Source organism: Selaginella moellendorffii, unplaced genomic scaffold (assembly GCF_000143415.4).
Source record: "Selaginella moellendorffii unplaced genomic scaffold, v1.0 SELMOscaffold_84, whole genome shotgun sequence".
Taxonomy (NCBI): Eukaryota; Viridiplantae; Streptophyta; class Lycopodiopsida; order Selaginellales; family Selaginellaceae; genus Selaginella; species Selaginella moellendorffii.
Genome location: NW_003314345.1, coordinates 384627 through 410141, shown reverse-complemented (window position 1 = coordinate 410141; position 25515 = coordinate 384627). Strand labels below are relative to the sequence as shown.

The 25515-nt window shown below is 42.3% G+C and overlaps 3 protein-coding genes across 4 annotated transcripts; 2 read left to right on the top strand and 1 right to left on the bottom strand.

Moving 5' to 3' along the window:
* Positions 1-8105: 8105 nt before the first annotated feature.
* On the bottom strand, positions 8106-11200 carry LOC9651858 (pentatricopeptide repeat-containing protein At4g02750). Its single transcript, XM_024661674.1, has 6 exons — positions 9092-11200; positions 8941-9043; positions 8787-8886; positions 8359-8726; positions 8256-8311; positions 8106-8176 (listed from the first exon to the last, which is right to left on the bottom strand). Exon 1 carries the CDS (start codon positions 11198-11200, stop codon positions 9197-9199), a length of 2004 nt encoding a protein of 667 aa, XP_024517442.1. The 3' UTR covers positions 8106-8176; positions 8256-8311; positions 8359-8726; positions 8787-8886; positions 8941-9043; positions 9092-9196.
* Positions 11201-11230: 30 nt separating this feature from the next.
* LOC9651922 (A-kinase anchor protein 17A) lies at positions 11231-13213 on the top strand. Of its 2 annotated transcripts, none has more exons than XM_024661728.1 (8): positions 11231-11645; positions 11704-11836; positions 11888-12020; positions 12073-12398; positions 12512-12599; positions 12670-12765; positions 12826-12938; positions 12999-13213. In XM_024661728.1, the coding sequence occupies exons 1-8, from the start codon at positions 11255-11257 to the stop codon at positions 13138-13140; spliced, it is 1422 nt and encodes a 473-aa protein (XP_024517496.1). In that variant the 5' UTR covers positions 11231-11254; the 3' UTR covers positions 13141-13213. The 2 variants fall into 2 exon arrangements, with proteins under 2 accessions (XP_024517496.1, XP_024517495.1); XM_024661727.1 differs by having other exon boundaries at positions 12820-12938.
* Positions 13214-17162: 3949 nt separating this feature from the next.
* LOC9651857 lies at positions 17163-18864 on the top strand. Its single transcript, XM_002987806.2, has 7 exons — positions 17163-17426; positions 17482-17597; positions 17658-17707; positions 17781-18011; positions 18066-18230; positions 18288-18383; positions 18445-18864. The coding sequence occupies exons 1-7, from the start codon at positions 17170-17172 to the stop codon at positions 18649-18651; spliced, it is 1122 nt and encodes a 373-aa protein (XP_002987852.1). The 5' UTR covers positions 17163-17169; the 3' UTR covers positions 18652-18864.
* Positions 18865-25515: the final 6651 nt, after the last annotated feature.

Sequence of the window (25515 nt, the reverse complement as noted above, 5' to 3'; positions counted from 1 at the left end):
CATAGCACAACTTCTTCACATTGCTCCATGCCTTTTGGACCAGCTTTCTTTGTCTGGAGTAGCCCTGTAGATGATTGAGAATCTGATGTGTAATCTGCATCAAACAGGAATTCATGTGGTGGATCACTCATGTCCAGTTGATCCAGGGGTTTTCTACTGCAATCCATTGATCAATGGCAAATGTGTGCCTAAAGCAATCATGGACTCTAGCTCAGGAACAAATATTATGCCAACACACATCTGCCAACAGTTGCCAATCTATTGCAACACTCAATCCTTAAGATGTTTGCTCAACATCAGGTCAAACCTGCTGGATTGATTAAAGCTGGAATGAATGATATGGATGGAGTGAAGGTTCAACTTGATATTTTAGTAGTGGATTTTGCACAGGATGGCTGGGCAGATTTGGTTCAGTCATATTCACTGCTCTTGGGATGAGAGTGGCCAGATAGAGATTTTTCTCATACATTCTAGGATCAAGGTTTGATGCACATTTCAGCGGGAAATGTAACCACCACCTTATATAATAGGAAGGTCAATTGCAAGCATCAGACATAGTTCCAATTGATAAGGATACTTTCAACTCAGCAATGGTGTCAGTTTTGCTGGTTGATGAGACACATGAGTCAAAAGATACAGTACTTCAAGGATGGATGATGGGTGAGAAGGTGAGATATAGAGCCAACTTACTAGTTTTGAGTATAGTAGACATTTCTAGTAGTTGTATTACTTCTAATGACACTCTCAGCTCATGTATGGTTACAAGTTACACTAATACAACTGTTTCTAGTGTTGCAGATATAGATGAGTCACTAGTATAGAGTATTTTCTGATGGAGCATTTTCTCAATTATTAGATCATGGTGGTATTGGTGCTGTCCTCATATCTCCCACTGGAGGCACACTCTTCTCCATATCAATGGTGGTTTCTACATCCTCCTCCAATGAAGTGGAGTATCAGGCAATGTTGTTGGTGGTTTGGAGAGCCTTACAATATCTAGTTCATTAGCTGAGCCTTAGATCAGATTCTCAACTGTTGGCTGACAAGTACTGGCACATATAAAGTCCTCAGTCACTGCTTACAACGTTTGCACAAGGAGCTGATGTCATTCCTCATTGAGTTGGATTGATGGGATATTGTCGTTGTACCTAGAGAGTCTAATGCAGTGGCAGATGCACTAGCAAAACAAGGCCTTTGGATGTTGGTTCAAGACTCAATTCTGGAAGAAGAAAACATTACTCCCTTAGATAATATCTCTCTCGTAGATATTCTTCAAGTACAAGTAGATGGCATAGCAGCTCATTTAGAGTTACTTCAATTGGATCTGATTGATAATACCTCAGAGTCTTGGCCAATCTTTATTGACAACACTTATCTGCCACATGCTCTCTGGGCTTACAGGACAATAAAGAAGTTTCCTAGTGGTTTCACACTATTCAAGCTGGTTTACGGGCTTGAAGCAGTGCTCCCCATTCAGCTGCAATTACCAGCATATCAGGTATCTGTAGAAGAAGTAGATCCTTTATCCAGTGATGCTTAACTTCCACTCAACATCGAGCAGATCAACTCCTTTGTCTGGATGAAGACTAGATCAAGCTATGCTATGCATTCAAATTCATCAACTTTGCACAACACTAGCACATACTAAGTAGTGAGGAGAGACTTTTGTTCTGGGGAACTTGGTTTGGAGGCTGGATGATGCAGTTACTTATCCAGAAAAATTTCAATTACCACAGATTGGTCTATATTAGGTTATAAGTTTCCAAATCCAATTAATGCCACACATTTGAAGAGGTATTTTCTCTAACTTTTTTTTTATTTCAGCTTTGTTACATGTATGTTTCATTTTGTTCCCTTTTCTATTACAACTAATGCTGGTCTTTGCTAGAAATGTTTTTCATTTATAGGCCCGAACTTGAGTTGGGGCCAGATCATGCTTGCTATGGTAGTCTCCCTGGAGCCTCGTCTCATTTGTATATTCTACACCTGGTGAGGTGAAATTTTCATTTTCCATTTAGCTAGTGTCCAAGCTAAGGATTAAGATCTATGTTAGTATGTTTTCAAATCACTTATAATGTGTTTTGCATTGCCTATGTTAATTGTATGGTCTCATTTTGTTTTGTTTGTATGTTTTCTTGCACTGTGGCTTAGGTGGGGTTCAAGCAACTAGTCCTTGGCATTACCTTTATTGACAGTAGGCTATAAATGATGGTCCATTTAGAGTCAGATAAAGTATCCCAGCTACATAATGTCTAGTGACCTGGATGATCATGTGACGACTTTTGAGAATGTGAATATAGCAAATAGTGAGCAAACTTTGCACCAAAGATTTTTTCCAGCAACATTGAAAGATGTCACAGCTGAGTGGTATGTTGTGGCAGTGGCATAAGTAGCTTTTGCAGACTAGGATGCCTTGAAGTAAGAATTTTTAAATGCTTTCAGACCTGTAGGATTTCATTAAAGAGTAAGTAATGAGGTCAACACAATCACCTTATAGCCAGGAGAATCTATACAGAGGTATGCAATGAGGTTCCAAAGGTTGTTATCAGAAAAGGACCAACTCCGATGAAGTGAGATATTTTTGGCAAGGCTTACTTGAGAATGCTTCTTTTTATGTACGGTGTCACAAACCAGCGGATCTGAATGCAACTATAACTTTGGCTTCACATTTTGAGCAAGCAAGGCTACCAACTTGGTAGGGACAACTTCAAGCATCTATTGCTGGCAGAGGAGCTATACAGCTAGTCTGAGTGAGTGTTTGTGCAGGAGTTCCAAAATCAGCTCAACCTAAGGATAAATAACTTGATGATGAGGATGATAGTAGTGATATTACTTTTGGAAGTGATGAGGTTGAGGATAGTATTTCAAATAGCTGAAGTTTTAGCGAGGAAAATGAGGAAGCAGCTTGGGTACAATATTCTTCCTTGCCAACTTATGGTGATCTCATCTAAAGCATTGGATGTGGAGAGGTGATGTAGATTGTAGCATAGTTAAGTTTGAGTTTTCAAAGCCAACAGATGAGGAGAAGTTGCTTGAGTATCCAAACCATTTTTTGGCAAAAAAAACCATAGAAAATTTGTGACAAACCAGCTATACAAGTAGGGAAGGCCAATAGGTTTATCAAGTCTCCAAAGTTAGTGGATTTAGACCTTGAAACTGTGGAGTCTCAACTAGTGAAGATAGGAGGAGAGTTGGAAGGAGAGCTAAGAAAGTAATTTGTATGCTAGTATATAAATGTTTTTGCATGGAAATATAAAGATATGCAAGGCATTGATCTTGTGCTGGTTGTCCATTGAATTCCTTTGATACCTAGAGCTGTTCCTATTTGTCAGATGCCTTACAGGACCAATCCACACTATTCAAGAGTAGTGCAAGAGGAGATGTTGCAAGTAGGATTTATTTTAGAGGTGGAAATTAGTGAGTGTCTTTCTCCTATTCTTGTGGTTAAGAAGATGAATGGACAACTTAGGGTTTGTGTAGATTACAGAAAGTTGAACAATGCAATAATTAAGGATGGTTTTTCATTGCCATTTACTGATATAGTGTTGGATTTAGTGGTAGGGCATGAGCTCTATTCTTTTTTGGACAATGGTTATAGTCAAGTGCAAATAGCAAAGAAGGATCAACTGAAGACCACTTTTGTGACAGAGTCAGGGTGTTATGCATATAGAGTTATGCCTTTTGGCCTGTGCAATGCTTTAGCAACATTTCAAAGAGTAACTTTTTAGCTAGATATGTAGGATTTTATGGAGGTATTTCTGGATGATTTTAGCATATTTTACAACACTTGGAAAAGTTATGTTTTAACAGGTATAGGCAATTTAGGATCTTGTTAAATCCATTTAAGTGCAGTTTTGGAGTGACACATGGGGTGTTGCTGGGTTGGATTGTTTCACAGGATGGCTTAGTTATTGATCCTAGCAAGACTAGGTTGATACAAGCATTACCAGCTCCAGTGGATGTGAGGCAATTGCAAGGAATCTTGGGTCATATAGAATATCATTGCAAGTTTATACATAGTTATGTAGAGAAAGCTTTGCTTCTAATAGAGTTTTTGTGCAAAGATGTAAAGTATAATTGGATAGACTGCCCACAACAAGCTTTTGAGGTGTTGAAGCAAGCTCTAGTCATAGCTCCAATTTTGAAGATGCTAGACTGGTCTTGAGATTTTCATGTCCATATGGATGCTTTAGCAGTGGCAATTGGCTCAATTTTATAGATGGGATCATCCTCATAGCCAACAACTCTCAATAGCAGAGAAGAATAATTTAGCAATAGAGCATGAAGGAGTTGGAATGATTTTCACTATGTTTCAATATTGCCATTATCTACTGAGAAAGGAGTTTGTTTTTTATTTGGATCATTAGGCCTTGAAATATCTTTTTTTGAAGCCGTGCAGGACAGAAAGTGTGATAAGGTGGCTTCTGATTTTATAGGAATTTCAGTTCAAGATTATGTTGAAGTGGACGAAGTCATAATATGTTTGATCATCTTCAAGGTTGCCAACTTCTACTATGGATGGAATTACTAGAGTGGATGATGAGCTTCCAGATGCTCATCTTTTTCAGGTGGTTAGCAAGGAGCAAGTGGATGTAGAGGTTTTTTAGGTCGAAGAAATACTTAAGTGGTACCATGGAGTGGCAAATATTCTCTAGATTTCTCTAGTAAAGAGAAGAAGCAGTTACTTCTTCAATCTCGGCACTTCACTTTGATTTCTGGGCAACTATACCATGTGGGAAATGATGGAGTGTTGCAGTGATATGTGCTAGCTCATGAGGTACTTGAAGTTATTTCTGCATGTCATGAATCACCTTTTGGAGGACATTTTTGTGAGGAGCTACAATCGTATTTCAAAGTATGTGAGAGGTTAGGATCCATGTCAAAGGATTGGGAAACTATCAAGAGGAGATATAATGCCGTTGTAGCCACTTTTGCCAATGTTGCCATTTGAGAAATGGAGAGTTGATTTTGTTGGGCCTTTTCCAGCAAACAAGCATACTCATTGCAAGTATGTGCTAGTTTGTACTGACTATGTGACCAAGTGGGCTGAGGGAAAAGTGTTGAAGGAAGTTACAGGTATAAAAGTTGCTGAGTTTTTGTACAAGTAAATTATTACTAGGTTTGGTTGTCCTTTGGAATTAGTAAGTGATAGAGGTTCTTATTTCTTAAATGAAGTGGTAGCTGCACTCACTAAACTTTATATTTGAAGCACAGGAAATCTACTCCATATTATCCTTGTTATAATGGACAAGTGGAACAAACAAATGGTACTCTTTGTACTATTATTTCTAAGACATGTAGAGGTAATCGAAATGGTCTGCAAAGTGTAGGACAAACACCTCAAGGATATTTTATTCAAGTTTGCCTTTAATTGGAAAGAAATGGACCTTAAACCACTGTAATAGAGGTTTTCTGAATTCTGCAGGTGAAGAAACACAAGGCAAAACCAGCTCGCTGATCCCATTGCTTGGCTACTCCTGACTGAATTTGTTGTTCTGGAACATGTGGAAAATAAGTATGTAAAGTTCCACTTGTTTGTGGGTTAGAAAATAAATGTTTTGACCCACCATTTACACATACATAAGTTTCTTGAGCACTACATACAACTATGTATATGTTACTTACATATGTATAAAAATTCCTATATGCACGCTGAACACGTTCTAAAAATTGTGCTGCAATAGTGCCATGCTTTGCAATACCATAAAGAGCGCAAACTCATTAGAGTGGCATATGGCAGCCAAAAGCTTATCCTACAGCTCCTCTTCACTGTTGTAGAACCATGACAAACACAATCTGTTCAAACATGTGCTAAAGGTTGGCATCCTTGCTTGCCACTCTACACAAAGTGCTGCAGGTGAATGCATGTTGCAATGGAGAGAAACTTGGTGCCTATTGTGTAAGCCTGCAGCCTCAACAAACTGCAATGATCCAATCCTTGCACAACATTCCAAAACTATTGTCAACTGCTCTCATTAAGCAAGTCCCTGTTGCATGCTACAAGCCATTCCAATGCAATGCAGTTCCCGTGTGGCTGCCTCCATGAAACAACATAATATGTGCATCTCTAGTAGTGACTAACGTTGACATTCTTTAAAAGTAGCCTTTGGTCTACAAGAGGCACCATATTAGCATATCAAATCAGATGCAAGTCAAAATAAAACTTTTAACATATTTTTCACTTCATACTTAGTGTTCATCTACATTGATAGAAAATTAGTAAATATATAAAAAAAAAAATAAAGCAAAAGGTAAGCTTAATTTATTTTATTAATGAAATTGACTTCCGTTTTGCTTAAATAATACTTTTTTTCCGCTTAAAAAGTAGACATTGATACTATACGTTGATCTAGACGATCAAACGAAGCTAGGTTTATGGAACAAAAAGTGGTGGTCACACAGAAAACTTTTGCAGCAAAGAGGAGACGGTCGGCAGAAGATAAATTTCGCTCAACTTGTATACCCGCATAGAGTGCTGCCAGAAGAGAATGCACGTCATCTAATGCAGGTATGCTCAACGCTTTCGCTGTTTTCGACTCCTGGAGAAAAAACCTCATACAAAAAACGGGGAGAAAGAAAGAACAACTTACTTACTTAACAGGAGAACCATGCGAGTTCCTTGTGTCCTTTAAAAGTGTCTGGTCCGCCCAGCACTTGGAAACCACTCCAAAGTGCATGATGCGTGAGCAGTCCGAGTCGACCAGCCATATGCTGTTGCTCCCATCGGTGCATATCAAGTTCTTGCGCACTTCCACATTGCCAAGCTCGTCACAGCACGACGCGACCTGCCAATTCTCTCCCTGCATCTCCGCAACGATCAGTCCCTCCAAATCTTCCGTATTGTCGTCCTCGCTCAGCACGAAAAGTCGGCCCGGATCCAACAGCACAAACGTCCACCTGGATCCCAACTCCAACTCGGTGGTGTCAAGATCCGCAATGCTCCACGAACCGTCCCACATGTTGTATCGCAAGACCCTCCACGTCTCCGTGCAAAGGATCACTGCCACACCGTGATGCAACATCGGATAGAAGCCGTTGTTGTGAATGGTACGGCCCATGTCTACGCAAGCGAGGGCCTGTCGAAGATAGCCACGCGAAACTGTGGCGTCGATCGATCCCTGTCGCGGCTGTACACCACCATGCAGTTGATGGGCACTGGTGGCAACGGAACTGTCACTGGGGAGGAGTTGATATCGCTGTAGCGCCACATGTAGATGGAGGAGGGCCGATCCAAGTCCCCAAACTGTGGCCAGGCACAGCAAGCCCGCGTCGGTGCTGGCGATGGTCATGGCCTCTGGGAGCGTCTGGAAGAGGCGCCACTCGCTGCGCGGGGAATTGTCGACTGGCTTGACGAAGAGGGATTCGGCGAGCCTGAGGGAAAGGTGAGGAATGCAGCCATGGGAGCGCGCGTACCCTTCCCGGAAGCTGGGAGCGTCGATTGCTCGTCGCCATTCGCGGCACACGCACCTTGCCTGGCACAGATCGATCGCGGACAGCTTTAACAAGACGAGCTCCAGCTCCGCCATGAAATCGCCTCTCGAGACGCGCTGCATTCTTGTGCCTTTGGGTAAAGAACAAGAACGAGAAGATATTTCATGTTATATAGCTTCAATACTTTACTTATAGGTAGGGCAGATACCCATGGAACATCGTATCTTGTCTATAAGGTTTACTTAATCGATCAAACGAAGCTCCCTCAAGAGATTCTCGTCCCTTAACTGGACAGTAAAACGGCAGGCCTTACAATTATATCGCGGCTGCGTGATCTTGTGATTGTTAAAATCAAGAAAACTGGAGGGCTCGCCACAAGTCTTGCAGCGCAGTTTGATCCCACTTGCCCTCTTGAAATCTTCTCGGGTGGGGCTTCCTTCATGGGCGGGCGTGAGCTCTGGGAGCGACAGCACTGCTTGAGACATTTAGACTATTACGGAAACCCTAGTCCGTGCATGACTGATATACCCAATGTCCAAAAGGTATTTTGGAATATCCGTAGTAGCATACAGCTTGTGAGACACTTCATCAAAGTGTTTCTAGGAGCTAGAAAGTTACCTCAATTCGTGGTGGCTTACTCAAACGCAAACTTCCGCATACTCAAACGCACCAACTGAATGAAATGACTCAATGACCTGTGAAAGTATTAAATGGTCAACTGTGGAACACAGGCAGCAAACCTGCACTGAGCGATTAAACAGCATTGTAATCGGACTCTGGTGACTCTGGCTACTAGAAATCGCCACTTTGTGTTATGCACTTACACTTGAATGGAGGATAGCGGGCCTTTTAACGGTTCTCCAATCCAACGAGTGATGCTCTGAAAGGATTGCCGCGGATAATGAATGAATATACAGTGAAACATACGTGATGTCAAGCGGCACGCCTCGCTGGTTACGAGTTTATGTAGTTTAGAGTCCCATACTCCTCAGTTGGGTACAAGTGGACTGTAAAGACAATCTTATGATACTCGCAAAGGGTACAAAACATATGCCACCATTCCCCATTGAATCACAAACCGGTTTACTGACTCTCCCGAAGCAATCACAGATTGAAGAAACACGAACAAAACCAATGTTTACCAGATATGTAGCATCTTCAGCTCTGCCTCCTCAAATTGCAATGGCAATCTGAGCCATAGCTGAAACAAACCTCTTAGGATCCAAAACCATCCTGCTCCCCAGGCCTTGGAGAACCTGATTGACGCACCTCGCATAGTTTGCACAGCCAAATACCTTCGGAGTTGGAAATAAACACGCCTGGTAAGAACGGCAAGTCCACAAACAAACACAAACCTGTACTGAGAGATGCGCAGCCCAGCTAAGCTCCTTCTTCAACACAAGCTCCGAATCGGGACGAGCAATATCGTCATCGCCATCCAGTGACTTACTCGTCCTAGAACAAAGAGTAAAATGAGAGAACCATTTGGAAACAAAGCGCTACACTTACCAACGACATGGCTGCTCCACTGCCTCGAGCTGAACACCAGGTCCGATCCACAAAACGGTGGAACCAAGTGCGCATTCTTACTGGGCCTATTCTCCGGATGCGTCTGCCAAGCACACAATAAGAACACTAAGAACTTTGGCTAGAATCTTACCAGCGTGAGAACAATGAGACGATAGGCCTCCTCGATGTCATCCGTGCAAGATCACACAGCCGGCGTAGCGCGACTGCCAGCGCTATCCCCAAAAACCCTAAACCCTCACTGCCAATGAAGAGCGCTATAGATATTTGAGAGGAGCACGAAGTCGGATGAAACCCCGGACGATTCCTCCAATCCAATCGCCCCGCGCGCCGCGCGCTGCCCCATTTCCATCTCGCCGTGGATCCGGCAAGCGCCAAGGAGCGATCGGCAAGCAGTGCTGTGCGGCAAGATTGGCATCGCTGCGACGAGATCCTCCGCCTCAAGAACACGCCCAGATCGCCCTAGCGCGTCAACGACGCAGTTGTAGTGCTCCGAGCAGGGCGCCACGCCGTGATCCGCCACCATAGCCACGAAGAAATCGCGGCTCTTGTCTGCGAGGCCGCGATGGCTGCACGCCATGAGGAGGAGGACGAATGTGATGGTGTCTGCCCTAATCCCTCGCAAGCTCATCTCCACAAGCCCTTGGAACACCTCCCGGTAATGCCCATTCTGGGCATATGCCGCGATCATCGCGTTGCAAAGAACTGGGCTTGGCACCCTCGATCGATCGAAGAGCTCCTTTGCTAGATCCACTCGCCCGGCTCGCGCGTACGCCGTGATCATCGAAGTCCAGGCCGCGATCACGGAGTCCTCCCCCGGCATTGAATCGAACAGCGCCTTTGCTCGATCCAGATGCCCCAGCCGTGCGTGCGAGAAGATTATCGCGTTCCACGACGCTGCATCTTTCACTGGGATGCGATCGAAGAGCGCGCGAGAGAGATCGAGGTCGTGAGAGGATGACTGGAGGAGAGCGCTCCAGGAGAAGGAATTCCGGCGTCGCATCGCATCGAAGATCGCCTTGGCTTGGATGGGATCCCCGGCGAGAGCGTAGCCCGTGATGATCGCGTTCCAGGTCGAGACGTTGTGCCCGGGCATCCGATCCACTGCCGATCTCGCGCGCTCCAGGTCCCCTCCAGCGAACATCGCCGCCGCGATCGCATTCCAGGCGACGATATCGCGCGCTGGCATCGATCGGAATGCCTGCTCTGCGCGATCGAGCTGCCCGCCCTCGGCACACGCGACCACCACAGCCGTCCAGGAAACCACACTGGAATGGGGGCTCGCGTGGAAGAGATCTACGCATTCCTCGAGAAATCCATACTGGGAGTAGCCTGCGATCATCGCGTTCCAGGAGATCGCGTCCCGCGCTGGCATTCGATCGAAAGCCCTCTTGGCATCGGCGAATCGCCCCGTGTGGATGTAGGCATTGAAGATCGCGTTCCACGACACCACCGTCCGGGCCTCCAATCGATCGAAGACGCTCTTGGAATCGTCGATCCGCCCGGCCTGCGCGTAGGACGAGACGAGGATCGTGGATGCCAGCGCCGTCGCGAATGGCATTCGATCGAATAGAACCCTAGCGTCGTCCAGGCGATGATTCTCGGCGCATGCCGCGATCGCGGCAGTGCACGACAAGGCATTGTGCTGCGGCATCCTCGCGAGGAGCTCCATCGATTCGGAGACGCAGCCATTTGATCCATAGCCGGCGAGAGTGGCGTTCCAAGACACGATGTCTCTGCCGGGCAAAGAATCAAACAAACACTTCAAACACTCCAAATGCCCAGCTTGGGCATTTGCAGTGAGAAAGCACGTCGCCGCTACTACGTCCCATCTGGGCATTCGATCGAAGATATTTCTAGCTTGCTCGATCACTCCATGATCTCCAAACGCCGAGATTAGATCTGTCCAAGTTATCTCGTCTCGCGACGGCATTCGATCAAAGATCTCCTTAGCTTTCTCCAAATGCCCATTTAGGGCATAAGCTCTCGTGAGGATGTTCCAGGAGAAGAGGTTTGGGTCCGCGATGCTATCGAATGTGGCCTGGGCATCGTCCACGCTGCCGCATTTGCCAAACATCTCCACGGCCAGATTGGCGAGGCAGCGATTGTGCTTGTGAGCGGTCGACCGGATTGCCGCGAGGGCCTGGCGCGCGCGATCCAAATCGCGGGATTCGCCACAGCTCTTGATCAAGCACGCGAGCTCCTGCTTCAATCGATTCGATTCATTGCCGGTTCTTCTCATAGGGGTTTTATTTTGCCCTACTTGGCTAGGGATTGATCGAGCGAGGAGAGAGCTATGGCGGAGCGCTTGGAGCACGGCTTGGCGCTGCTACCGCGGGTGAGATTGTTCCTCGTCTTTCGGCGGCTTGGTAGATCCGCTGTGAAGCACATCGATGAGTGGCTGCTCAAGGAATGGGTGAGGAGTGTCGTGAGGAAGAGCTTGAAAGTGGAGCTTGGAGAGAAGGATCTTGTCAAGTGTAGAGTGGAGGAGGAGGCAGTGACTTGGGAGCTCTTTGTGTGGGATTCTCAAGTGGAGCTTGCGAGGAAGAGCTGTATTGGAGCTCTTGATGGTGTCGAGTTTATCATCGGTGGAGCCAAGCTGCGTTGTGGTGTCCAGTTCGACGAGAAGGATAGCTTTGCGGCATTGCGATCTTCGTGGGAGACGGTCTTTGGCAGTGATGTTTCTGGTAAGTTCTCTCAGTTGTTTGGAGGATTCTTGATCTATTCTTTTCGGTTTTCTTTCAGATCATAGCTCCAAGTTTCCAGATACTTTGGTTTTGAAGGGACTGCCTTCTCGGTGGTTTGCTGAGCCACGCGTTTCTACTCAAGCATCTGTGCTAGTAACTCACACGGTCTTCTCCAAGTTTGGGAAACTCAGGTTGGTCGTAGTCTATTGTTCTACAACCGGTTCTAATCTTCTTCTTTGCAGAAACTTGGAGATTGTGAACGAGAGTGACACTGGGAAAACTTCATCGCTACAGTGCAACGTATGGATCCAATATGAAAGGTATTCTGGATTTTACAACGCAGTGGAGGCACTGTGTGGCCGCTCAATGCAAAAGGTGAGACTTCTTAGTAACCTCTTGTCGTTGGTACTCACGGTGGTATACGCAGGACGGTTCAAGTTTCAAAGCCAATTATCTGTTGGAGTGGGACAATAGCTTGTTCTTCAGTCCTATGAACATACGAAAGCGGCGTTTTGATAAAGAACACGCACTGAAGCTTGCGAACGACGCTCGGCTAGCTCAAGCACAGAAGGTGGCGGAGCAACAGAGAAAAGCCGAGGAAGCACGAAAGGCAGAGGAGGCTAGGAGAGCGGAAGAGGCTAGACTTGCTGAGGAGGCTAGGCTCGCAGAAGAAGAGCGGCTGGCGGAGGAGATGCGAACGGCGGCGGCCGAGGAAGCGGAAAGGTTAGCCAGAGCTGCTGAGCAAGCTCAAAGGTGAGACAGACCATAGCCGGATTGCCGTAGTTAGCGTTTGCTAAGCTGACTGGATGTTCAGGTTTTGCAAATGGTGTGTGCGGCTTGACGCGAGGAAACTGGTGTGGTGTTAGGGAAGAGGAGGAGCGGCGGCGAAAGGAGGAAGAGGAGGAGCGATTGCAGCAGCTTCGGATCTTGGAAGAACAGCGGCGATTAGAAGAGGTTCGTCGTCTTCTTTTCTTTTTCTTTCTCCACGTCCTTGAAGTTTCTTTTGTTTTTCGTGTGTGCATAGGAGCGACGGAAGCGGGAAGAAGAGGCCGCTTTGAAGCTTGTTGAGGAAAAGAACCGACAGATTCGGGAGGCAACGAGAAAGCTGCTAGAGGAACAGGCAAGGCGGTGTTTATTCTTGTCTTTCGTGTGTACTAAGGTCCATGTCTCCCAGGAGCAGCGGAAAAAAGAGGAGCTGCGAAAGCAGCAAGACGAGGTAAAGAGGAATCAGCGAGAGAGGCAAGAGAGGGAAGCTGAAGCCAGGAAAAATCGCAGATCCGAGGGAGCATCCGGGTGAGTTTTCTCCTAAATTCTCTAGCTTTCCGGTTCTTAAGCTGTTTAATCTTTCTTCAGGATTGAGCATGAAAGATGGCAGCTCTTTTTGAGCGAGGGAAACGAGCCGTGGCCTTTAGTCGAGCAGCCAGAGTCGAGAAGCACAAGCAACAGCCGGGTGCCATCGAGAAGGCTGAGAAGTATCATAGTTTCAAGTAACTGATGAAGCTATATAACATCTCTGTAGATCTTACATCATGGGATTAATATATTCTCCCTGGAAGCTTGAAATTGTCGAAGTATATAAGTAGTTTCCCTGGCTGTTGTTAACTCTTTCTTGGGTGCTATAAGTATGTTCTCTTTTCCAGGGACAGAGCACAGCACCCATTCCCTGTCCCGTAACATATATCAGATCTGAAGAAAAATGCAATTTTTCACCTATACTTTCAAGCTTGAAAGTACTTTGCATCTTTTCTAGTGTTTGTGTGTTGATTAACTTGCTTGGGAAGGATTTTGTCCCTGGACAATAGAACATGGAAGAGCAATTGTGTCCACTATGAAGGAGGTTAAAATTTTGCGCTTTGGGAGATTTGGAGATTGGTGTCACTATGCATGGGAAAGATTGAGACGTTGAAATTGTTTTCACATAAATTCTAGAGGCTAAGGCTTGCAAAGATAGGCAATGCATATGGGCTGTTCCTTTGGAAAATGTTTGAAGGTCCAAACTATAAAATGTTCCGAAGTTCAAACTACAAAATGTTCCCAAGGTTCAATGTTGTAATTCAAACTGTGGAATATTTTATAATTCAACCCATGAAACACATTTTGTTGTTAAATCCTTGGAATATTTTGTAATTCAACCCATATGCATGCTACTTGAGAAACTCCATGCTTGATCAGTCCTGTCGTTGTAGATGGTCTAGTCTAGCAAATTCACACTTTAAAATCACTTGTGGAGCTTCTTGGCCTCTCTGATTCCATTGCGAGGAAACAGACTCAAGTGGTGGCGTTTGATGCTGCTCTGTAACACCATTCTAATTGCTCTCTTCCCATCGTAAATCCTCTTGATGTTTTTTTTTTCCCTCTGCATAGCAGCTCCATCTTAGTCAGAACTCCATTGGTGGGCTCTTTCCCCCCTGTGCAACCGCTCCCAACTTGAACTCCTTTTTAAATATCCAGAAGTCTTAACGTGAAGAAGTTCAAGAATCGTTACATTTTCAGATCTGAAAATGAAGCGATTCTTGCAACTTCTGCACATGTCGAGTTCAGCATAGGCGTTTAAAAACCCATTTCTACCTTGAAACAACATTCCATCCTATTCCCCAATTCTTGATTGCATAAGAAACAAGATTCATCCAAGCTTTTCATGAAAGCTTAATTGTGATTCTTCACAGGCTGTTCGGTTAGCGCGGGGATCCCATGGCTTCTCGCGGCACGTCTGGGACTCCTGGTGTGCGAGCAGCTGAGATGAGCATCGTGGCGTCACGGTAAGAACATTCTCCATGTACTCGGCCAGAGAAATACGATGATCTTGCGGCGTTGCCTCGATTGGGAGAGGCGATTTTCATTTCCAGAAGAGAGGGAGTAGCAGATTGAGCCACATTTCACGAGCAGTGGCCAACGATTGGAGGCGCGGCCCGTATGAGGAGGACGCATTGAAGCAGCCGAGGTACGAGCTCTTATCCAGGCTTGTAACTGGGCTCATTTCCATTGGGCCACTCTTTACTGCGATGCAATTCGCGGGGCGCGAGGTTTTCCTTCGGTAAAGATTTGAAAGATTTGTATTGAGATTCATTCTTTTTTCTTGTAGCATCCAGGACTGCAGAGAAGAAGGGAATTCCATGGAGGAGTAAATCCTTGATTCGGAAGAAATTAGAGCAGAGAAGGAGCTGGTTGAGAACAAGTCGATCGTGTATCCCGAGCGTAAGTTCTTTCCAGCTAGAGAAACTTTCAAGTGCTTATGGTTGTGTTCGTTTCTAGATTATCTACAGAAGTTTCACGCTTATACCAACGGCAACCTTTGCTGGGAGGTGAGATTCACGCACGAACTTTCTTTCATTTCTTTTGTGACTGATAGCTACAAAACCAGGATCATGTCTGTGGTGTCAGGCAGCTCAAGTAGCCACAATGTCGATGGTAGTATAACAAGATTTGTTCATAGGACCCTCTAAATCCCAAACCTTGGGTGTAATACATGCTTCGAGACACCAGGGGGTTGAGAGCTGCTATAGCCAGAACTCGGTCCTCCCAGTCTCTCAAGTTTTGGACATGGGATGTTAAGTGTTCCTTTCTAGTAAATACGATGGCTTCCAGTATTCCCCTTTCCTCGCCGTTGCCCAGCACAAAGAGAAGCGCAGATTGCTGATGGCAAGCTCCAAAGGAACGGCCCGCATGCGAATGGCGAACATACAGGATTTCACCTTTGACATAGTATTGCGTATGTGGTAAGTGAAACTTGCTTTTCTTTCATAGAACCAGATGACGAAAGATGTGCTTAGATCCATGAGTGTCCGGTTCATGTGAATAAAGAGCTTCTAGAAGAGGCACATAGGATTTTCAAACTGGGAGGCACAATTGCAATCACAAACAATTCAGTATGTTCTTTTTTGTTTCTTTTATCATTCCACAGCCACTTGTGTTATTTACACTTCAAAAGTTGTTGGCTAAAGAAAATATTCTTAAGACTGTTTTTTATACATCATTTAATTTGTACAAGTTTTTGGTGGCTTGGATCTGGAAGAAGTAATGCACAAGGCAAGATTCATTTGATTTTCTCCGCATGCAACAAAACACCTCATGATCAATAGAATCACGAGTGTTTATCAAGATTGATCTAAAGAGTGGATATTATCATATTGCAATAAATGATGCATTTATCTCCAAACTGATCCCAGGGACTGTTCCACTTGATTAAAAGATGCTTAATTACAAAATTTGTCCGCCTTGATCTTTTTCTCTTAACACCTTGGGTCCACATTTAACAAAGGGACTAAAACAAATGGAAGTGATGAAGAAAAGAACCTACATATAACGAGGCGATGTTTATTCTTGTCTTTCGTGCATCAGGAGCAGCGGAAAAAGAGGAGCTACAGTAAAGAGGAATCAGCCAGAGAGGCGAGGGAAGTTCAATCAAGGAAAAGTTGCAAATCCAAGGGAACATCCAGGTGAGTTTTCTATTGTTCTCTATCTTTTCAGTTCTTAAGCTTTTAATCTCTCTTCAGGATTGGGCATGAAAGATAGCAGCTCTTTTTGAGCGAGGGAAACAAGCCGTGGTTGAGAAGCACTAGCAGCAGCCGTGTGCCCTCAAGAAGGCTGAGAAGAGAAACATCATAGTTGCAAGTAATTGATGGAGTTATATAACATCGCTGTAGATCTGACATCGTGGGACTAATACAGTTCCCAGGAAGCTTGAAAGTGTAGTTGAAATTTTTTTTTTTCTAGACTTTCAGATCTGAAAATTTATAAGGCTTCTGGATATTTAAAAGAGGCTTCCAGATGGATGGGGAAAAGAGGATGCTAGAATGGGAAGATAGTTACAACAACAGAACTGGTCACGCATAGTTCTCAAGAAGACCCCCAGAAAGGAGTATTCAATGGGTTTAAATTAGTTCAAACTACAAATTGTTTTAAATCTCTTTGCAGTGCTATAGGAAAGATAAGACCTTGAAATTGTTTTACCCAAATTCTAGAAAACTTCATGGATGACTAAGGCTTGCAAAGAGATGATCTTTGGAGTTCAACCCAACAATTCAACCATTGATAGGTATATTTACTCTTCTCCTCTAGTGGTTCTTCTTGAGAAATTCTATGTTTGATCAGTCCTATCATTGTAACTCTCTTCCTATTGTAGCATCTAAATCCTCTTTTCCCCACAACTCCTCTTTCACCTCTTTTTAAATATCTAGAAGTCTTAAACGTCCAGAAGTTTCAAGAATTGTTTACATTTTCAGATATAAAATGAAGCAATTCTTGTGAATTTTGTTGGTAGCGTTTAGAAACCCATTTCTATCTTGAAACAACATTCCAAGTAACTATAAAAATCCAGCAGATTGTTGATGTGAATTAGGATGTTCGGTTCTCCCGCGGATCCAGTGAAGGCCTCCATTGCCTTCTGGGACGAGCAGCTGAGACGAGCATCGTGGCCGATTTCAACAATAATCTAAGAACATTCTCTAGCCAGCGAAGTGTAACTTCACACGATGATCTCCATGCAAATTCAGCTCTGGTATTTTAGGGTTCTTGGGCTTTAACCATGAGGTCCGCGTGTGTCTGCGGCGTTGCGTCGATTGGGAGAGGCGATTTTCATTTCCAGCAGAGAGGGAGTAGCAGATTGAGCCACATTTCACGAGCAGTGGCCAACGATTGGAGGCGTGGCCCGTATGAGGAGGGCGCATTGAAGCAGCCGAGGTACAGTGGCGACGAGCCCTTATCCAGGCTTGTAAGTGGGCTCATTTCCATTGGGCCGCTCTTTGCTGCGATGCAATTCGCGGGCCGCCAGGTTTTCCTTCGGTAAAGCTTTGTAAGATTTGTATTGAGATTCATTCTTTTTTCTTGTAGCATCCAGGACTGCAGAGAAGAAGGGAATTCCATGGAGGAGTTTGTCCTCTCAAATCCTTGGCTCGGAAGAAATAAAAGCAGAGAAGGAGCTGGTTGAGAACAAGTCGATCGTGTATCCCGAGTGTAAGTTCTTCTTTCCAGCTAGAGAAACTTTCAAGTGTTTATGGTTTTGTTCGTTTCTAGATTATCTCCAGAAGTTCCATGCTTATACCAAAGGCAACCTTTGCTGGGAGGTGAGATTCACGCACGAACTTTTTTTTTATTTCTTTCGTGACTGATAGCTACAAAACCAGGATCATGTATCAGGCAGCTTCCGAAGCTGAGGTAGCCACAATGTCGATGGTCAGGCGGGCGCTTCCAGCCGCAGAAACCACGGAAGAAGCGCTAGAAGTGCTCAGGGGAAACTGGATAAGAGCACTTGAGAGCTACCATAGCCAGAACTCGGTCCTCCCAGTCTCTCAAGTTTTAGACGTGGGATGTTCGGTTGGTTTGAGCACAATCTACCTTGCTGAAGCTTTTCCTTCTGCTCAAATCACTGTGTGTTCCTTTCTAGTAGATAGTTTTCGTTCTCTTGCTAACGATGGCTTCCAGGGGCTAGATTTATCCCCCTATTTCCTTGCCGTTGCCCAGCACAAAGAGAAGCAGCGGATTGCTGATGGCAAGCTCCAAAGGAATCCCATCCGCTGGCATCACGCAAATGGCGAACACACAGGATTTCCTTCATGCACCTTCGACATAGTGTCCATTGCGTATGTGGTACGTGAAACTTGCTTTTCTTTCATAGAACCAGCTGACGAAAGACATTGTGCTTAGATCCACGAGTGTCCGGTCCATGCGACTAAGGGACTTCTAAAAGAGGCATATAGGGTTCTCAAACCGGGAGGCACAATTGCAATCACAGACAATTCAGTATGTTCTTTTCTCTTTCTTTTATCAGTCCACAGTAACTTGAATCTCGTTGTTGTTGCAGCCGAAGTCTAAAATTCTGCAAAGCCTGCCACCGGTGTTATTTACACTTCAAAAGTCGACCGAGCCTTGGTTGGATGACTACTATGGCTTGGATCTGGAAGAGGCAATGCGCGAGGCGGGATTCATTAGCGTTTGCGCGAGATTAACCGATCCCAGGCACAGGACTGTCAATGGGACTGTTCCACTTGCGGGTAAAGCTGAGGTTTAACTTACTGGAGCTGGAGCATCACACAAAGGTTGCTCAAAACTTTGCATAGTTGGCGTGCCTTGACAAGATGATCCAGCAGCAGGAAAAAGAAACCTTATCTTTGTGAAGGACACTGAAGTACAAAGTTTGTCAAAGGTGCCAAGAGCGCTCTTGTTGGATCTTCTCTTTTTTTCTCTTGAGGCTGCTTGTTGGATCTTCACGAGTTTCGGATTACACCTTGGGTCTCTTATCCTCCACGTTTGCATCTAAAACAACCACAAAACGAAGAATTGAGTATGCGTGGTCCGAGGCCCAGTGTCTCGCTCCTGGTAAGGTTTTACTTGAAAAGAGGAAAAGCATACTTAACAGGAGAACCAAGCAAGCTGCTATTCACAATGTCCTCACCATAAAACACAATCTCCCACTCCTCTCCCTCCCTCTGCTATCGTGAAACTCATCAGCATCGAATTCGCTCACCACCAAACACTGGTCCCGATCCAGCCGAAGGTAGCACCCGATAGAACATCCCAGCAACTCGTGGAACACGAAAAACTCGCCAGGAACCATCCCACAGGTTGTATATCGCGATCCTCATGGCAAAACGCCACCACCTCACCGTGATCCAGCGCCGGCATTCTTTCTGGGCAATCGTCGCCCCTGAACCACTCGCCCCTAGCCGAGCTAGCAATGCAGAACTCTCGCGTTGATCGATCCCTCTCGCGGCTGTACACCACCAAAAACGTCCGGTCGCTGGCCACTGGGCGAAGGAAACTCCCACCGGGGCGGAGCTGTAGCACTGCCGGAAGTCCACCAGGCAACAATCTCGAGTGTCTGGAAGTGGCGCCACTTGCTGCGCGGGGAATGGTGTCGCGGATGCAGAGGTGAGAGATGCAGAGCATATTCATTGCCACCAGAAACAGAAATTTGGTCAGATGCAATCGATGATCGTTAGAAATTTCATATTAATTTGACAGCTACAAGAGTGAGATTATCCTTTGTCCCAGCCTTAAGTGCTGTGTCTATCACTTTCGAAGGAATCCCCTCGCATGTTCCATTCCTAATTGCATTGCCAACTACTTCACAGACACCTTGAAATCTCAGCTTTTCGAAAATCCCATCAGATCCAACCAAAAGGTAAAGAGGTCTTGGCCTGTGTTGCCTCAGGTCATATACTGTGAATTCCGGCACTGCGCTCATTCCAAACGCCTTGAGATCACGATCACCTATAGCCCTCGACACCTCAAACTCACCAAACAGCTTCCCGTTGCTGTGAATGCTTCCACCAGCTTCCTGGATCCGTTTCCTCTCGTCCTCCCAGTACGGATGATGGTCACGCGTCAGCCTTACACAATCCGCAGGCTCCATACCACAAAGGATAGCCCTCGAGTCTCCAAGGTTCAACACCACAAGGGTGTGGCCGGTGACGGCTGCAACACAAGCTGTGGTACCGGCGACAATTCCATGCTTTTCCGATTCCTTAATGAAGGCAGCCTCCAGTTCTGAGACTGCAGAGGACAGAGCGGCCATCAGCTGCAATTGCAATTGGGTGTTGTCGTTGCTTTGGTTCAAGTGATAGTTGAATCTTTCGTAGAACCAGGTCGCTGCAAAATCGCTTGCTTGTCATCTGCGGTGGCCATCAAAGACCGCAAACAGTCCCACCTTTCCTGGGATCGCCAACAACCTGTCCTCCTGGTATGCTCGCTGTCCCCTGTGACTCGCTGCCTCCCACATCACCACGCTTCCCATTTCTGTCTAGCTCTAACCTTAATCGTTTGAACTCAAAACGCCAGGAAAAGGTGACTATGTTAGCACACCTTGTCTTCATCTTGGTTGCCGCGCTCCAAGATCCTCTCACGATTTCTCTGCCTCGTCTACGCCTAGTGAGCCTCGCCTGCTGCTTGGAAGAAGCCCAAGAGCTATTGCAAACCGCTATGTCCTCATGCGATCCTAAAAGCATAAGTGACCCAAAATCAAGAATTTCTCCCCTTGGTTCTTTCTTCTGTGGCATTTCATCAAACATTGGACGCTTCCAAATATCACTATGCCACGAGCTGTAGCGCTTCTTAAAACGCGGGTACAATCTTGTACCACCTTGATCTCCGTATGACGGTTATGAAAGAACTTGACCAAGACAATCTCGTTCTCTAAAATAAAATAAAGCTTTTTGTTTAGCATTTTTCATTGCTCTCTCCAAGAAGCCTGATTGGGGCTTGACATGCACTGATGGCAAGAGCAGTATATTGGTTGCTGACTGCAACTTTGGAGTCAAGTGCTGGTCATACTATCAAAATATAATTCTAACAAGCCCATTGAAAGAATAATGATGAGAGAAAGGGTGTTACAAACACCTATTATGCAATTCATATTAATAGTCCTACATGTTCTTGGTGGAGGCATCAGACGAAGTTGTAAGCTTGCTTTGGTCTCCTGCTAAGTAAGTTCCTCTCTTCCGCAAGTTCATGCTTTTGGGATTCTGGCTTTGAAGGGCTATTGCTCCCAGGCATATAGACCTTTATTAAGAGAAATTTGATAAAAAATTTAATCAAAATTTAAAGTGGAATTCATGTTCAAGATAATTAAAAATTCCATAATGAAATTTTTGCTAGAATTCTTTTTACAATTTATTCGGATTAAGAACCCAAAACTTAAGCTCAAGCACCTGAGGCACCTGAGCTACTAAGCTCAAGCTGGGCTGGAACTCTTGACAGCACTATTGTATTGAAGGTTTTTATGGTTTACAAGTGTGTTTCAACAACCAAAGAGAATAATTCAAAAGATGATTTGTATAAGTTTAAATATAAAAGGAAAGGATCTATGAACAAAAATACACTTCTTTTTTCAAATTTTCTAATCAATTAAAGATTTTATAATACTTTAAGAAGTCCAAACTTAATAGTTTACTATGTGGTCTTAGCTTACTCCAGATATTCAAGAAAGGAAAAGAGATCTAACAAATAAAGTTTCTAAAAGGTTGAAAGTTTCCATATAGTTATTTATCTTATGTAGTTTAGGGTCATATTAGATAAAATTCTTGGTAATTTTGAAGTCTTGGGTATTTATTGGTATTTTGCAATACTTAGCAAGTATATGGATATGATATTAAATGCTTAAGTGTTTCAATTAGTTCTCACATCTAACAGTTAATAGTAATAATTGATTGTCATCTAGGATAGTTGATTATTTTTGTTAAAGTTTCTGCTTGATTATTGTTAATGATGGATAATTTGTCATTCTTTGGGATGTAGATTCTTCTTTGATAATGATTTTGCATCTCTATTAATAAGAGTCTTTTGTGATGGTGAATTGTTATCTTAATAGTTTTTGGCTTTTTGCATTACCACATTTTTTGTGATTTACTTATATTGGTTTCTTGGGTTTGAGATATCTATAAAGTGTTATTAACACTTGCTTGAGCAACTCTAATTCTTTATTATTATTAATTATAATTTATTTTGACTAATTAGTGCAATAACTAACATGAACAAATGTTTGTTAGCCTTGTAGCATTCATTTTGGAATTATTATTAATATTGGTTTTGATAGATTGGGATGTGATTTAATTTTCTTTGAATGATACATTCATGAGTTTTTTGCTTGTTAGTTGATGATATTTTTTTACTTTTTGAGTTGTCTTTTATAATTTTTCTAGCATGCTATCTACAATCTTTAGCAGTTAAGTTTATAATTGAGATTTTTTTGTTGGTATACTTACTATTGAATGTTGTTGGATAATTCATGATTGTGTAAATGGATTTTGTATTTAGCTTAGAATCTACTTACATAGAATATATATACTAAAGAAATTACTTTCCATATTCATTATATAAAGACAACTAGAGCTTTGATGTCAAAGAAGATTTATAAGACTAAATAAAATAATTAGGATCATTTTATTGTGTCATATCATTTTATATCATATCATAAACCAGATTAAAATGAATAACTATTTTTATAAGATTATTTAATTATTCTACCTCCAGTATATCTTTACTCTTTTTTAATTATACCAAAATATTATTATCCATTGCATAAATCAATTTCTTTACTTTGGTTATCATTATCAAGCCAAGCATTCACATAAAATGTTTGAGGGCTATCTCTTGCTCCTGTAATTTGTATCCACTCAATATACCAATCTTGATATCGACCAGCATTATCCCGTTGTATAATCATTCTACATATCTTATCTTCATTAGGTAAACAATCTCCCTGAACATTAAATATGTCAAGCTTGCATTTCTCAAAATTATCATCTTTGTTATCTATATTATAAAATGGTAACATACGCCCTTCAAGAGAGGAAAAAAAAATATCAATATTAGCATCAGTTCCTGCTCTGTCTAAACATCCAGTTTTTACCCTAAGTGTATAATCACACTAGTTAAGATTTTCTTAAGTTAGATTATGCACATTAACTGGACTTAAGTATTCAAACTCTTACCTTACTGCTGTATACAAATATGATAAAATATGAATACAAAAACATGAATAGAATGTAGTGTATATGAATTGTCATTAATATTAATTTTATAGAAACCTCATTAATAATTCAGTTTTATACTAAAACAAGTTTATCTTATCAAGCCCAGTGTTAAACATAGGATAAACTCTTATATTACGCTACTAAATATCTTAATAATATTATTATTTTACTATAATAAAACTAATATAATGTTTAAATATTTTTTCCTTCAGAAATACACTTGTTCTTAATATCACTACTATTGCTAATTAATAGAATATTCAATGCTTCATACCAATATTAAAGCTAGCCCTCTTGAGGAAAAATAAGTTGCTACATTTTGTATTGAAGTAACACTTGGCTTGAATGTGTATACTAAATAGTATATGCTATTAAAAGCTTAATAAAAATACCATAGTATTAATAAATTGCATTAGTAAAATTTAAAAGAACCTGATAGAGAGATTGATAGTGCAACAAAAAGTTTCTAAATCATTTTTTTTGTCAGAGAGAATATTTGATTAGATGCCTGGTTTAAATTATTTATAACTTAATAAATGAGCTATAGAAATAACTTTGGGTTCAACTGAATATTGTTAATATTAATACTAGCATTGCTCTTTGATTAATTAAATACTTAGTATGTTGTTTCATTTATTTTATACTACTCTTTGTACTCTATTATTAATGATGACACTTACTCATAGATGCATATGTCAGTAAGAATAAATAAGAAATGAAATATTTTATACACTCAAAGTGTATTTGTTGAAGTATATTTTTCCATCATTATCCATTATAAGATTTGAACCTCAAACCTTTGCTCGTAAAATTTGAATTCAAGACATAATTCAAGACTGAATATTTAAGATTAGTGTTTAAATTAGCTTAAGGTAATTAAAAGACTAGAGTTTTCTTGTATACCTATCCTTTGATATTCTTAATTCTATTTTAAAAGGGTATGTAAACAACTTTAATTGTCTGTTTACAATAGTTTATCTAAACTTTAATGACATGTTTAGTTTATTTGCTTGGAACAAATTAGCACGGATGCAAATCCTAATTTAACATACTTGACATAGTGACGAGAAACTCATATTGTTACTTACACTTGCTAATGTTGGGAACTTTTACAATATTAAGCTTAGTCCCTCAATACTAACTATATAATATTTTACTATATCCACTAAGACACCCTCATTATCATTCCCAATGTGTTGGTCCTATTTGGTCCTAATGGCTATTTATAGAAAATGTCTAAATTTGCTAATGAGGCATATTTATAAAATGTAGAGATTGTCCTAACACAATAGTGTGGATTATACAATCTATCAATAAGTTTTCATGATTATCCCAAAGGGGTTCTAAATATATGGTAGGGATAGTAAATAGGTCAAGTATAGCTGACTAACTTGAGGCATAGTTTAGTTCCATGTTTATATACTTATTCTTGTTTTACATTTAACTTGAGTTTAGCCCAAGCTGTATGCCACACTAGCTGGTGGAGTACTCATATCTTCGCATTAGGCCACCAATATGTTAAAATTGTGCCAAACTTTATTTGGTTTCATTTTATATGCTAATTTTAGCATTGTGATATTAAATATCTATGTTTCTTTACTCCTCAACTATACACTTAGAAGTTATTTCATGCTCCAATTCCTTCGTTCCTTAGGGAGTTTGGTTCTGTTCTTTTATTTAATGGCTTAAGGCCCAAGTTTCACTCTACTATAGGTTAAAATTCCACTCCATGATTATTTTATATTAAATCACTATAAGGTAAAAGATGTACACTATATTGATGATGGTAAGTGTGATCGTTCACCAAAATGAAATAAAAAAGAAACACATTATAACCTTCTACAATATTTTATAAAATTTTGAATAATAAAAACTTTAATAAGATGTATGAATGCAATGTCATTTAAACAACTAATAGTTGGTATGGCATAAAAAATCTAAGTTTGTTTTAAAATCAATTATAGTGGATTTTACTTAGTTAATAACATCATATATAAAAACATTCTGAGTGAGTAAACAATTTGTGTTACCTATTGTTGTTATACTCTTTCAAAGGATGGTTCTTCACTAAGTAAAGGTTAAATGAAATAAAGAAGACTTGTTATGCTCAATTAAGTGGTTGAGTGTTTGGGTGTAAGCAACCAAAGAGAATGACTTGAGAGACAATCCATGGGGTTCAAATATAAAGGGAAAGGGCTCATGAATATGAGTGCACCCCCTTTTCCAATCGGTTAAGGGTCTTGGGATATTTGAGGTTAAGCGTCTTTGGGTTTGAATAGTACTAGGTTGGGTGACCTCCTGGGAAGTCCAAACTCATAAGCTTACATTGGGGTGTTGGGTTTAAAAGATGCTAAAATATATTATCATTCATTTCTTAGATTGGGTTTTGTTCTTATAGTTTT

Excerpts from the sequence above, each read along its gene's own strand:
- LOC9651858 (XM_024661674.1), bottom strand. The coding sequence starts at position 11,200 with ATGAGAAGAACCGGCAATGAATCGAATCGATTGAAGCAGGAGCTCGCG.
- LOC9651922 (XM_024661727.1), top strand. The coding sequence starts at position 11,255 with ATGGCGGAGCGCTTGGAGCACGGCTTGGCGCTGCTACCGCGGGTGAGA. Across the intron at positions 11,837-11,887 it reads TCCAAGTTTGGGAAACTCAG|AAACTTGGAGATTGTGAACG; the intron begins GTTGGTCGTAGT and ends TCTTCTTTGCAG. Across the intron at positions 12,021-12,072 it reads GTGGCCGCTCAATGCAAAAG|GACGGTTCAAGTTTCAAAGC; the intron begins GTGAGACTTCTT and ends TGGTATACGCAG.
- LOC9651857 (XM_002987806.2), top strand. The coding sequence starts at position 17,170 with ATGAGGTCCGCGTGTGTCTGCGGCGTTGCGTCGATTGGGAGAGGCGAT. Across the intron at positions 18,012-18,065 it reads TTCCTTCTGCTCAAATCACT|GGGCTAGATTTATCCCCCTA; the intron begins GTGTGTTCCTTT and ends GATGGCTTCCAG. Across the intron at positions 18,384-18,444 it reads TTGCAATCACAGACAATTCA|CCGAAGTCTAAAATTCTGCA; the intron begins GTATGTTCTTTT and ends TTGTTGTTGCAG.